The sequence below is a fragment of the Dreissena polymorpha genome, chromosome 1, assembly GCF_020536995.1.
Source record: "Dreissena polymorpha isolate Duluth1 chromosome 1, UMN_Dpol_1.0, whole genome shotgun sequence".
NCBI classification, from domain to species: domain Eukaryota; kingdom Metazoa; phylum Mollusca; class Bivalvia; order Myida; family Dreissenidae; genus Dreissena; species Dreissena polymorpha.
In genome coordinates, this window is record NC_068355.1 from 41,637,488 (window position 1) to 41,651,460 (window position 13,973).

General features: G+C 34.2%; 1 protein-coding gene across 1 annotated transcript in view; it reads right to left on the bottom strand.

Moving 5' to 3' along the window:
• The window catches only part of LOC127877608 (FERM domain-containing protein 4A-like), a 181,035-nt gene that overhangs the window by 155,209 nt on the left and 11,853 nt on the right, over nt 1-13,973 (bottom strand). The window contains exon 2 of the mRNA XM_052423693.1: nt 9,578-9,665. Within this exon, the coding sequence (XP_052279653.1) occupies nt 9,578-9,598 (21 nt within the window). The 5' untranslated portion in view covers nt 9,599-9,665. The remainder of the gene's footprint in view (nt 1-9,577; nt 9,666-13,973) is intronic.

A 13,973-nucleotide genomic window follows, 5' to 3' on the forward strand; every position in this document is an offset into this window, starting at 1 on the left:
AAATTAAATCCACAGATGAATTCACAATGATTCCTTGATACATTAATTGCAAGGCAATTAATATTGCCACATAGACCATGGTCAACTCTGAGATAAGCTGAGATATAACTGTTTTAAGCAAACAATTTTTTTGTTGAAAATATTTAAGAAGCACACCATGGCAAAAAAAGAATGGTCATGATACGACAAAATAATATAATTATGTTGTTGCATGTACCCCTAATCGTGTAGGCCAATATCAAGCAAAATACCAATTATTGTTAACGATCATATCCTGAGAATGTGTGATTAAGATTTGTGTGGTGACAGTTTCTTCTTGTAAACATAAACAAAGGACTAACCATGGCATTTTGCATGCTAATCAACCATTAAGAACCTCAATTTCTTGCCAAATATCTTCCATTGGGACAGAATCCTCTGAATCATCGGGCACCCTTAGTGTAAAGACATCCCAATCCACTTAACTCTCTGACCCTGGTCCCAAACACTGCTGCCACCACAAGGGGATCTGGCTGTCAATGTGATCACAAATCATGGCTCAAGCTGACTAGGGAAACTCCATCAGGAAAAATACTTGGATTGTGAAAATATCAGTAGTAATTTTAGCATTTCAATATGACTTTGAAGACAACAATCTTAAGTGTTTTAATTAAATCAACACACTGATAGAACATCATTGTTGGTTGAAAATGAAATTGTGAAACCTTATGGCAGTTTTTTGTATTGCTATTTCCCAATTAAATACCTTAATATTGAAAAAAATATTTCTAAGAAAAGTAACCATCAATTATAATAACTTTAAGATATTTAAATGTATTAATATATTCATTACATTAGTAATCAACTAGTAGGTCTACCTGCAAATAGTAGCATAGGCAAGTAAAAGTTACACTTTAATACTTGTACCAATGTCAATGACAAAAGCACTTTAAAAGCTTTTTCAACCACCAGCTCAACAAAATGCATCGAAGCTAAGAGCTGAACCCAAATGCGCTCCCAGGGAATTAATGAAAAATTCCCAACAAAGCAATTAGCGGCAAAATAAGGCAAATCACATTATAATAATCTCTAGATACCCTCTTTTGCTGATAAAGACATAAAAATTTGCATAAGAATTGATGTGGAAACAATTTCAGCGTCACTGACATGGCCTCATTTGTCAAGGCTGTTCATCAGATCAGCGGTCAAGCAGATAAGGCCACCATACAAGTACTGCCAGTGAAAAATTGGTGATACTTTTATGTCTGCAGTTCTTGTGATTCATGAAAATAAGCTTATTCCTTCAGGCAAAACTTTCAGATCTATGTTTTAATTTGTTACTTTGTGACCGCAATCAAAATACACTGATTTTTACAAGTACATATTTCAACAGCCAACATGAAATCAACCACAAATATTAATTGCAGAGCAGAAAGAGATTAAAAATATTCTGATTAAGAGATGAGAATAAGATAAGATTGTTAAGAATTATGGTCAATGACACATCAGTAATGAACCATGCACATTAACCAACAACATATTACAGCAAACGCAATTCTACTAAAGAAACAACTGATCAATACAACAGATTTCAGATTACTCATTCTTAAACCATGTCCCTATAATGACAGCTGCTACAACTTTTTTTTTAAATCTCAAGCAATGTGAATTAACATATGTTTCCAGACCTTTGCAGATTGTGGTCTTGCTTACTAAACAAATTAATTAGGCATTTACAGTATATACAGGCAAATAGTTTATATTGTGTACAAGAATTCCAATTCAATAACTGCTTTAATTGTAATTAAAGGTATAGATTTTCCAGATCTTGGTCATATCCCATTTTCTGAATTTTCAAGTGTATTAAAGGCGAATTAAATATATAAAATTTTGGGTATCTATATCGCTGCGTTTAATGAGAATTTAGTATACTTCTTTGAGAATTTGAGAAGAGAAATTTCATTAAATCAATGAAATTGTTTGTTTAATTTGAATAAACCAGCTGTCTCCTAATAGTTTTTGTGATTTAAGATGCAGAATTACATATACTTGAAGGCCTTCTTTGTTTCTACAAAACACGAATCATTTGAAGAGTTTAAATTTTTGTATTTTTTTTTATTAGTTCACAGTTCGAAGGCAGGTAAACCTTCAGGCAACCAAAGAAGAAATCATAATGCGGTCAACATGGCCGAGGAAAATCAATCTGATGTTTTTAGGAATTCAGCTTCAGATCAACATGTAGTCGAGAAATGTTTAACAATTAAAAGAAACATCATACTGCCTTTTTGCAAATGAACAAAGTTAAAAAAGATTCCTTTTGATAAAAAATAATTCCAATGCCAAATAAACAATCCACTACTGATGCTTAAAATGTTTAATATTCCATTTTAATCACCACTTTTCTTTCTCTGTACTAAAGATCAGCAAATATTTAAAATTCCAACATAACTAATTCACACAAATTTGGGACTGTCACACTGAACAACAAATTTCAACTTCAAAGTTGAACAATTTCTGTGTGACAGACTGAATATCACCCAGACTCAGTGGGCGACAAATTAGTTTTTTTCTCCCATAAATTGTCCACCACAGTGCATATGAATGACACTTTGTTGCCTACGATTTGATGTCAAATACTGTTGGTGTGATAAGATGAATATATAATGATATACTAAAATAATATTAATGTCATAAAGATATAATTTATAATTACATGACAGGTTCAAATCCTTCACATGATGGACAACAAGGATATTACATTAATGCAGAAAAGTTTCGGAAAACTGAAATAGTTGTTTGTTTTGTTGAAATTGTTGCCATTTTCAACAGTAATTTAGTGATATCACCAACACAGGCAGCAGCATCATTACTTAAGAAATTATTTTGGCCCCTCCCCCCTTGGGATCCTATTCCCCCCCCCCCCCCCCGCCCCCCACCCCTGCTCCCACCCACTCCATAACCACAATCACTGTGATGGTTGATTTATGTTGATACATGTCCGGACCAATTTTTTACGATGATATTGACAAGAAAGTAACATTCCAAAAAAATATCTTTTCAAATTGATTATATTCATAAGGCGTGGAGGGTACTATATGCAAATTGGTGAATGTTTGTGGAAAACCGAAATCACCCTTTTTTAAAAGACAAACTCATGGATGTCATCATGCAAACATAGCTTTTTTTAGAAAAAGGACATTATAACTAACCAGATTTTACACATTGCCTGCTTGATTCCATACACTTAGTTGAAAGTCCAACACAATTGGATGCAGTTGACATGCTACAGAACAGTTCTGTTCTGGATGGCAGTAAAGTTTAGGACTTGCTCATTTTTACTGCAATTTTTATCCTATGCAAATTTGTATAGGTAATGAACTGTTATTGACTCTTTGTCGCAAATTTCCTCATTCACAATTAATTCGCATTAATGCATGTTTGTTGACTATGTTGAGTAAAATCTAGTTGAAATTCTGAGTTTTCTGTCATCATTATTTTCTCTGCAATCTCCTCTAATTTGATAAATGTTTACTTCAAACTGGGAAAACAAAAAACATTGAGAATGGTACCATTTTCCAGTACCATCTTTGCAAAAGTAAAAACGCTGTACTTGTACTTAGCTGATCCAGTAAGTTACAACAATATCCCAAATTTCATACCTACTGTTAGAAGAAATGCAAAACATTATGGGAGAGCAATTTGTTTTATGCTTTACAGCAACCTAACAATCAACACCCCTATTCAATCAACGCTGTTAGGTGATCAATCTAGGCAACTATTTCATAGCTCTCACACATTGATGTGTGCCAAGTGAGATCCTTTGAATTCTTTGAAGAAATATGTCTAATACATTGTAAATTATTATCAGCATACTACATGTAGGTCACAGAGAGACTTTGTTTGCTTTGGCTGTTTTACTGTTTTGAACATATTTCAATAAACTTTCTCAAACTTTGCCTGGGAAAGCTTAGCCAATCTATGGCGTTGACTAGTTCACATACTAATGGCAATAATTGACAACTTTCCTTTTTGAATCATACGCATGATAGAAAGGCTGAAGAAATAATTTCACTATCACATTATCAGACCAGCTCCAGAGCTGGGGATTTAAACTGACTACTCCAAAATGACAGTCTAGTATACTATTAACTCAGCTGGACAAAAGCGCTTTTCAAAATGAACTTTACAACATGCACACAACTGCAAAAATATAATTTATAAAGTACTGAAGTTAATTTCTAAATATTAAAGTGTCCATATGCACACAACTGCAAAAATATAATTTCTAAAGTACTGAAGTTAGTTTCTAAATATTAAAGTGTCCATATGCACACAACTGCAAAAATATAACTTATCAAGTACGGAAGTTAATTTCTAGATATTAAAGTGTCAGATACATGTCTCTTTTTTGTGTTGAACAATTGCATGTTCATAACTATTTGAGTTTTAAAACAACTGCAAATGATTATTGTTAAAAAACAAACAAAAAAACATTGGCATGCTGTATCAAACGAGAGGGCCATGATGGCCCTGTATCGCTCCACTGCTGAAAAAAGGCTGAAACAAATATTCTCTGCATGTGCAAATACTTAAATATAGGCCCTATTTGAGCACATGTACACTTTTGTGACCCCCTGGGCTGGGTCAAATTTAACCCCAGGGGCATAATTTGAGCAAACTTTGTAGAGGACTACTATATCTAACTACATGTTCATACAAAATATGGAAGCTCTGGGTCCTAGAGTTAAGGACAAGAATATTTAAAAAGTTTTCACAAAATAAGATATAAGCGTATATAATGTTCAATTTTGTGACCCGTGGGTCAGGGTCAAATTTGACCCAAGTGGCATAATTTGAACAAACTTGGTAGAGAACTATAAGATGTCACTACATACCAAATTTGGTAGCCCTATGCCTTAATTTATGGTTAAGGAAGATTTTAAAAGTTTTCACAAAATAGGCACTATATAAGCATATAATCGCTTTTGTGGCCCCCAGGGCAGAGTCAAATTTGACTCCTGGGGCATAATTTGAACAAACTAAGCAGAGGACTATACAGTGCCCCAGATAATTATTTGGGTAATAGGGTTTTCACCCATTGATTTTGAAAAATACGGTGATTTCAATTTTTTCAATAGGGTGAAATAAGTTATTAATATTTATACATCAAATCTATGCTGCTGTTATACAGACTATGTGCAGAATGCACATTTCAACTTTTTTTTCTGTCCCATCAATGTCAACAATTTCTAACCAGGCCAGGGATATGACTTTTTCCACTTTTGACTTTTTTTTTCTAATGACAGACTTTCTGTCATGTTTTTGGATGTCAACTCTGTACTTTCAATTGCTGCATACACAGTTTCTAACAAATTAATAACACAAATGATTCGGTTGTTTGTACTTGGTTGGAAAAAGTTTGCGATCGACATATATTTAGCTAACAATCGCGGACGTCTTTCGACCTCGCTTAGACATTTTTATTACGCACCATTATAGAAACTGAAAGTACAGACGCTTTACAAATACATTCATGTTGTAACTATTTTAGTCAGACGCTTAATTTGCTATGAAATTAAGTCCGTATAGTGTTAAAATAACTTCGACTGCTCTGGTTCTCTGTCATCCAGGAGCTTACTAACTTTCGAATGAATAAAGTCTTCGCCGCGGTACGATAATAATTCCAATGAAAAATTACCAAAATTTAGCAAAGAATTTTCGATCGAGACTTGATCATACGCATCAAATCTTAAGAATAAGCGTAAAAGTCAAATTGATTGCATTTTCAATACGCATTATATTGAATTTCTTTGCGTTTTTTAAACATTTTAATAGGGTGAAAAACGCCGATACGCAGCTTATCTGGGGCACTGGACTATACAATGTCACTACATACCAAATTGTGTAGCCCTAGGCCTCATGATTATGGACAAGAAGAATTTTAAAGTTTTCACAAAATAGTAGGGATGTCACCGAATATCCGAATATTCGGTCCCGGACCGAATATTCGGATACTATTTTCCGAATCGAATATTCGGAAGAAAAAAAATAAAAAAAATCGAGTAATTTCAAAGACTTTGTATTCGTGAAATTTGCTTCAAACATTGTAAAAAAAGTTGTTTCTCGTGTCATAATGTTTAGTCCGGGTAATTCGTCGCTATGGTGATGACAGTATACCGGTCATAAATCCCGCTAATTGCCTAACAAAGACAGTCACTTTGTGTCAAAATTATGATAGGTTCAAATCGCATCGGCAATCAAAACACCGACCTGCACTTGATCCAATGACTCGAATTACATTTAAAATTATCAAAGATTAAATGAGTAAAGGAAAAACCGACTTGGTGTAAAAAACAAATAAGACCGTATGGCAATTAAAACACCGACCCGTCTTGATCTAATAACTCGAATTACATTTAACATGATCAAAGATTAAATAAGTAAAGGAAGTGCCGACTTGGTGTGAAAAACAAAAAGATCGTATGGTTATAATCACGTTGTCAAATCAAAAAAGCTTTTAGAAAATAATTTACTCAACCTCTAACCGAGCAAGAGAATTCTTACGAACTTCAGAGATATTTGCTTGTGAAAATAGAGCCAAACGCTAAACCTCTTGACTGGTGGAAACGTGACGAGAGCGAAATTCCGAAAGTCGTGTCTGTCGCTAGGAGTTTTCTATCTGTACCTGCAACTTCTGTGCCATCTGAGCGCATATTCTCAACCACTGGATTGCTCATCAATAAACTAAGAAATAGACTCGCAAGTGATCTGGTCGACGCAATCGTGTTTTTAAATAAGAACAATGTTCATGTGCCCAGTGACGCCGATCCGAGTGACTTTTAAATGTGGCAACGGTGTTTTGTTTGCATGTGTTCGCTATGTAAATAATACGTTTAGGTTCAGTTCAAATTATTTATAGATCTAACTGTTTTGTCATTTAATAATTTTGTCGTCATTTAAATATTATGTTTCTCGTTCTATTGTTGATGTACAATATTAAAGCACGTGTTTGCTATGTAAATACTACGTTTAAGTTCAGCTTAAATTATTTATAGATCTAACTGTTTTGTTATGTAATTGTTTTGTCGTCATGTAAATATTATGTTTCTCGTTCTATTGTTGATTTACAATATTAAAAGTTTAAAAACAGTTTTCGTCATTCAATTTTAACAATAAGCGACGGCAATGCTGTGTCAATATTTAGTCACTTCCGGGGAACTTCTGGAAAAAACGAAAGTAGAATTCATGGAGTAAAGGTACGGTAAACATAGTTGATTTTTTTCTAACAGATGTTGACCGAATATCCGAATATTCGTTCGGAAGGATGACCGAATATCCGAATACCAATATCGGTATTCGTTGCCATCCCTACAAAATAGGCAATATATAAGCATATTTTCAATTTTGTGACCCCCGGAGCAGGGTCAAATTTGATCCCAGGGATAAAATTTGAAAAAATTTGGTAGGGAACTATTAGATATCACTACATACCAAATTTGATAGCCCTAGGCCGGATGTTTATGGACAGAAAGATTTTTGAAGTTTCACAAAATAGACCTTATATAAGCATATGTTCAATTTTGTGACCCCCCCGGGGCAGGGTCAAATTTGACCCCAGGGATAAAATTTGAATCAATTTGGTAGAGGACTATTAGATGTCACTACATACTAATATTGATAGCCCTAGGCCCGATGGTTTAGGACAAGAAGAATTTTAAAGTTTTCACAAAATAGGCCATAAGCATAATAATGTTCAATTTTGTGATCCCCGGGGCAGGGTCAAATTTGACCCCAGGGGCATAATTTGAAGACATTTGGTAGAGAACTATTAGATGTCTCCACATACCAAATTTGATAGCCCTAGGCCCAATGGTTATGGACGAGAAGTTTTGAAAGTTTTCACAAAATAGGCCTTTTATAAGCAAATTTTCAATTTTGTGACCCCCGGGGCAGGGTCAAATTTGACCCCAGGGGCATAATTTGAACAAATTTGAAAGAGGTTTACCCCAGGACCATTCCTGAGAAATTTCATCAGAATTGGACCAGTAGTTTAGGAGAAGATGTTTTAAGGAAAAGTTAACGCACGCACCCACGCACGGACGCACACACGACAGACACAGGACCATGACATAAGCCCCGCTAGCCTCTGGCCAGTGGAGCTAACAAAAAACATTCTTCTATATTAACTATCAATATTCATCCTCTGATCCTTCTATAAAAGATAAATGGTAGACAAATATTCAGTCAAGGCCAAAAGAGTTCAGTCCCTTGAATCAACCAGTTTCAAGATAAGTCCAGTGATTTTGTTTGCTTTTTTTTGTTACAGCCTGTGCCATTTGGATTGGGAAAATTAGCGCGATAAACCATGAAATTGGGAAAAATAGCGCGATAAACCATGAAATTGGGAAACATTATAAATATGATTATAACAACAGAATTAAAATTATTAAAGTATGTTTTACAGCATTTTTATATTATAAAGTGCTAATTTAATGTGTTCTTACAATGGAGACAATGTTAAGTTAATATCCTTCCACATGCATATTGAACTTGCAATAATCTATATAGATTCTTAAATATACCATTTAATCATAACCTGTTTAACAGTAAGAATTTAATTCAGTATTTTTTTTTAATTAAATGTCATATGGTGAAAACATTAACAAATATATAAAAAAAAAACGCTTTAGTGGTCTTGCTATGTCAATGATGTATTAAATGGAGTTAAAATAATTGATTTCATTTCTTTACCTTTCAACATCTTGCACTTGACATCCTCCGTTCAATGCTATTTCAGTAAACTGTAAATCGTGACAAACATAATAAAGCAGAATATGCATATGAATCTGATTATACACAGATCCACTAACATATTAAATCATATCATGTTTGTCTCTTTCCATTTTCGAACGATACTCATCTTAAATGCATTATCTTTGTGAGTACCGGTAGACTAACTCCAATTTCCCAACACTGATTTCCGTGATGCACATTCACTGTCAAGATTTCTTATAAATATTTGTTGTTTTTATCTCAAACGTTGTATTTTGCGTTAATTGACACACGCATTAAATTATTCCGTAATAACCATATGATATCCGTTGTTAATTTGAATGTTATTTATCATTTTCGCCGCTCATTGCAAATTTCTCGTCTGCTTGCCGCCATCTTAGACGTGTGTAAAAACAGGCGTTTACAATCGGGTTTCATCGACTATCGTCAGTATCCTCCGCAATACAGAGAGAATTGTGGATAGCAACGTAAAATCGTATTCGGCTAAATTCGCGAACAATACGTAAGTCAGTTGTCGTTCGGCGACGTCTCGACAAGCTCGATCGGCACTCGTTCGAAATTATTGCTAAATTACATTGTAATCATATTGGCTTTATTGGGAAAATTTTGTCTTTTTTTGGGAAAAAACGTCATTTTTTGCAATTGGGAAGCAGCCGAATATCGGCTGTAATTTTCAGCAAAACAAATCACTGAAGTCTGTATTCATAAACAACAAAACTTCTGTCACTTTCATGATGAGCACAACACGGACAAAAACAATTTAAATTAAGTATCTACCACATATAATTGTAATATAAATACTTACAGTTTCAGCTTCCTGATACATTTGGAAAAAAATCTCTGTAACTGCTGGTAGTCAAACTTAAGTCTCAACTGATTCCATCGCAACAGATCTGAAACAGATATAAAACAGATCTGAACAATGATTAAGAAAATATATTTTTTCCCATTTTGGAATTGGGGCAAACCACTTTGGATTGGGAAAAAATATTTTTTAGTGGACTAAAATTGGCAAATTGGGTGACTTTTTTTTAAATTGTGAATATAAATGAAATATTTTTTATTTTATTGTTTTAGATTTCAACATTTTGTTCATCTCCCATCAAGCCTTATAAGTTCATCCTTTGTAAAAACAATAGGGCCATGATGGCCCTGTATCGCTCCACTGTTTTTTTTTATGCGAAAAAAACGTGCAATGCGCATGGGTTGAAATGTACTTTAAGCATGTGACTTTCTCTTTCTATCCCTCGTCCCACTGGGCGCTTAAAAGTTGAAAGGGTGACCTTTTTTATGTATGGAAAAAGTTACTACCGTGTTAACTAAACAGACTAAAAAGCCCGGGAATTGTTGCACAGGTCCTTTGCTTATAACGTAGGATCATTTATCACTCAAAAAGATATTGTCGTTCTTTCTATTTCACATATTTTGAGATGCTGAAGATCAAATATACGCATTTGATTCACAAGACCCATAGGAATCAAAGTGCCTTAACCCTTTACCAAACGACACATTTTGGACTTTCTCAATTTGAAAGAGGTTGCAGACGATAATTAAATTGTAATGGAATATGAAGGAAATGATCAGTAGGGTAGAAATAATTGTGATAAAAGGAGAAATTGCTCAAGATGATTGTGCATTGCATGCATTATTCAATTATATCAAAACAAATATTTTTTACGCATAATTACATTTAAAATCACAAACAAATTTATTCTTTATCGTTTTCGTTTTTAAGATAATTAGAACTTATTATTGAAATAATTACTGAGACGTATACTACTTTAACAAAATGCGAATCGCGTATACGATTTAACGTTGCTATGCGCACCTGTCGCTAACATTATTTGTCATTTTATCAACATGGCGGACTTTACAGAATTAAATTGTGACTCGGCAAAAATGGCAAATAACGTCGTAAACAATCGAATTAACGATGGAGATTATACATTAAGAAGGAATTAATGAAATGTCTGTGATAATCAACGAAGCATTAAAATGTTTTAGATAGCAACAACATTATTTATTTATTTGTAATCGGTGGATGTATGTCACGGAAACGAGTGTGTTAGCGATCAATTTACTCGCAATGTTATTTTAAACATCTGTCAAGATTATTGTTAGAAAATGGGATAAGACAAACATGGTTTTATTTATATGTTAGTGGATCTGTGTATAATCAGATTCATATGCATATATTGCTTTATTATGCTTGTCGTGCTGTACAGTTTATTGATACAGCATGGAACTTAAATGTACATAGCAAGGTAATATATTAATATGAATCATAGTAAGTTAAATACATCTATTACCATTTAATGTTTTTTCCACAACTGTCTCTGATGCGATTACATGTTTCTCCCTAATTAAGGTATTCACAAAATGTTTTTGCCCTTTTTGCCTAAACTGCGCGCTAAAATGCCCTTTTTGAAAATAATACGCCATGCCCCTTTGCCCTCCTGGAAAAAACACTAATATTATGATAATCTAAAGATTATTTCTTTATATTTATAAATGTATTTAATTAAGTAATACATTTGACTTCCAAGATCAATTCATAAGAAAATTATAAAATGGTCAGAAATATATATGGATCATTGAGCAATTAACAATCATATCCACAATTCATGAGTTACTATTCACAAATGGAACAATGAATCATTAGTTATTAAAAGGCAGCATATACGATAGTTAAGAACATTGCACTTCATTAATTCAAACACCTTCTCTTGGATACAAAGTTTGAGTTTACCATGCAGTATCATATATTGACTTTTCTTGAAATAATCATAACACTTTTTCTTACTTCAATTCCTTTGTAAGCAGTCACCATCTGATCTAAAATGGCACTAAATGACAGGGTTTTATCTCATGTTTACAAGATGTTGTTGTTGGTCACAGCCACATGGCCGCAGTAATCTCCCCTGGTAAACGTCATATGTTCAGTTTTGTGACCCTCAGGGCAGGGTCAAATTTGAGCCCAGGGGAATAATTTTAGGTAGAGGCCTATTAGATATCACTACACACCAAATTTAGTAGCCCTAGGCTCTATAATAATGAACAAGAAGATTTTTAAGTTTGCACAAAGTAGGCCTTATTAAAGCATATGTTCATTTTTGTGACCCCCAGGGCAGGGTCAAATTTGTCCCCAGGGGCATAATTTGAACAAACTTAGTAGAGAACTATTAGATGTCACTAAAAACAGAATTTGGTAGAAATAGGCCCTATGGTTATGGACATGAAGATTTTTTAAGTTTGCACAAAATGGGCCCAATATAAGAATATGTTCAATTTTGTGACCCCTGGGGAACGGTGAAATTTGATCTTAGGGGCTTAATTTGAACAAACTTTGTAGAGGACTATTAGAAGTCATTACAAACCAAATTTGGAAGCCCTATGCCATACGGTTATGGACAAGAAGATTTTTAAAGTTTGCACAAAATAGGCCTTATATAAGCATATTTTCAATTTTTTGACCACCCCGGGCAGGGTCAAATTTGACCCCAGGGGCATAATTTGAAGAAAATTGGTAGAGGACTATATGATGTCACTACATACCACATTTGGTAGCCCTAGGCCCAATGGTTACTGATGAGATTTTTAAAGTTTGCACAAAATAGGCCTTATTTAAGCAATTTTTCAATTTTCTGACCCCCAGGGCAGGGTCAAATTTAGGGGCAACATTTAAAGAAACTTGGTAGTGGACTATAAGATGTCACTACATACCAAATTTGGTAGCCCTAGGCCCAATGGTTATGGATGAGAATTTTTGTAAAGTTTTCACAAAATAGGCCTTATATAAGCAAATTTTCAATTTTGTGACCCCCGGGGCAGGGTCAAATTTGACGCCAGGGGCATAATTTGAACAACTTTGAATGAGGTTCACCCCAGGAACATTCCTGAGAAATTTCATCAGAATTGGACCAGTAGTTTAGGAGAAGAAGATATTTAAAGGAAAAGTAAGCGCACGGACGGACGGACGCACGCACGCACAACGGACACAGGACCATGACATTAGCCCTGCTGGCCTTTGGCCAGTGGAGCTAAAAAGCGGCAAATATTCCTGATTCAAAGGGACCCTGCCCATTCCAAAAATGGTCAAAATTAATAATAACAGTTTTTACTGTTTGCTGTTAAAGATTAAAAGTGTTTGTCTTTTAACTTGGTCATGGTCTTTCAGTCATTAATAAACAAGTTATTATAGCACCGTACAAACAGAAAATCTTGACAAAACTGGATTTAGTTCGTTAAAATACAAGATTAGACATGCACATCTATATATATATAATGGAGTCAATCAAGCACAGTCGGAACATCACAGACAATTATGGACGCTGACTTTGAAGATATCAAGGCTAACAAATTTGGTCAACAGGCAATTAATTTGTTATTAATAAGGGCGTGTGGCAGATTGCCTTTGAAAAGGTCGAAGTGGCGCTTAAGTACCGCAAAATGGCACAGTGCAACTTAACGAGGGCCTGCGAAAAACACTACCTACAGCAATGATAACACTGGCATAAAAACTTGTCCTAATTTAAACAAGAAACCGTCTGGGACGGGTGATGCTCCCCCCAAAAAAAATTCACAATATTGCACTATATATTCAGATAAAAGGAAACGTCTTGAGGGGCATAACTTTGGACAAAATAATACGATGGATGGTTTAGCAACTTAACAATTTCAAAGGGCCATAACTCTCTAAATAAATCATCTAACCAGAACCCACAAATGACCAGCGCATCTCCTCAAGATAGTTAAGCTTCCCATAAAGCTTCATTGTATTCCAATCAGGCCCAAAAAAAAAAAGGTCAGTTTTCAGTCGCCCGACCGTGTCTCCCGAATCGGCGCCGACCCTTAACTTTTTAATGGGGTGCCGAAAAAAAATAAAATTTTGTACTTGTTTTAAACATTTTATTAAAACATTCTGCAATAAAAATGGAAAAAAGCAAACAAAGCAAATATTATACATATATTTATCAATATAAGATGAAATATCAAGCAAACAACACTTACTCATAGTTATGAGTAAATTTATTATTCTCTATTCTCAAAATACTATTAAAATCTCATCATCTTTATAACCCATATCATCATCATTATCATTATCAAACAAATAATAAACAAAAGACAAAATAGGAGTGAGTGCTTGTATTTGACAGGACTTTCAACAAATAAATGCAAAAAACAATTCTTCTGAAGCCCGT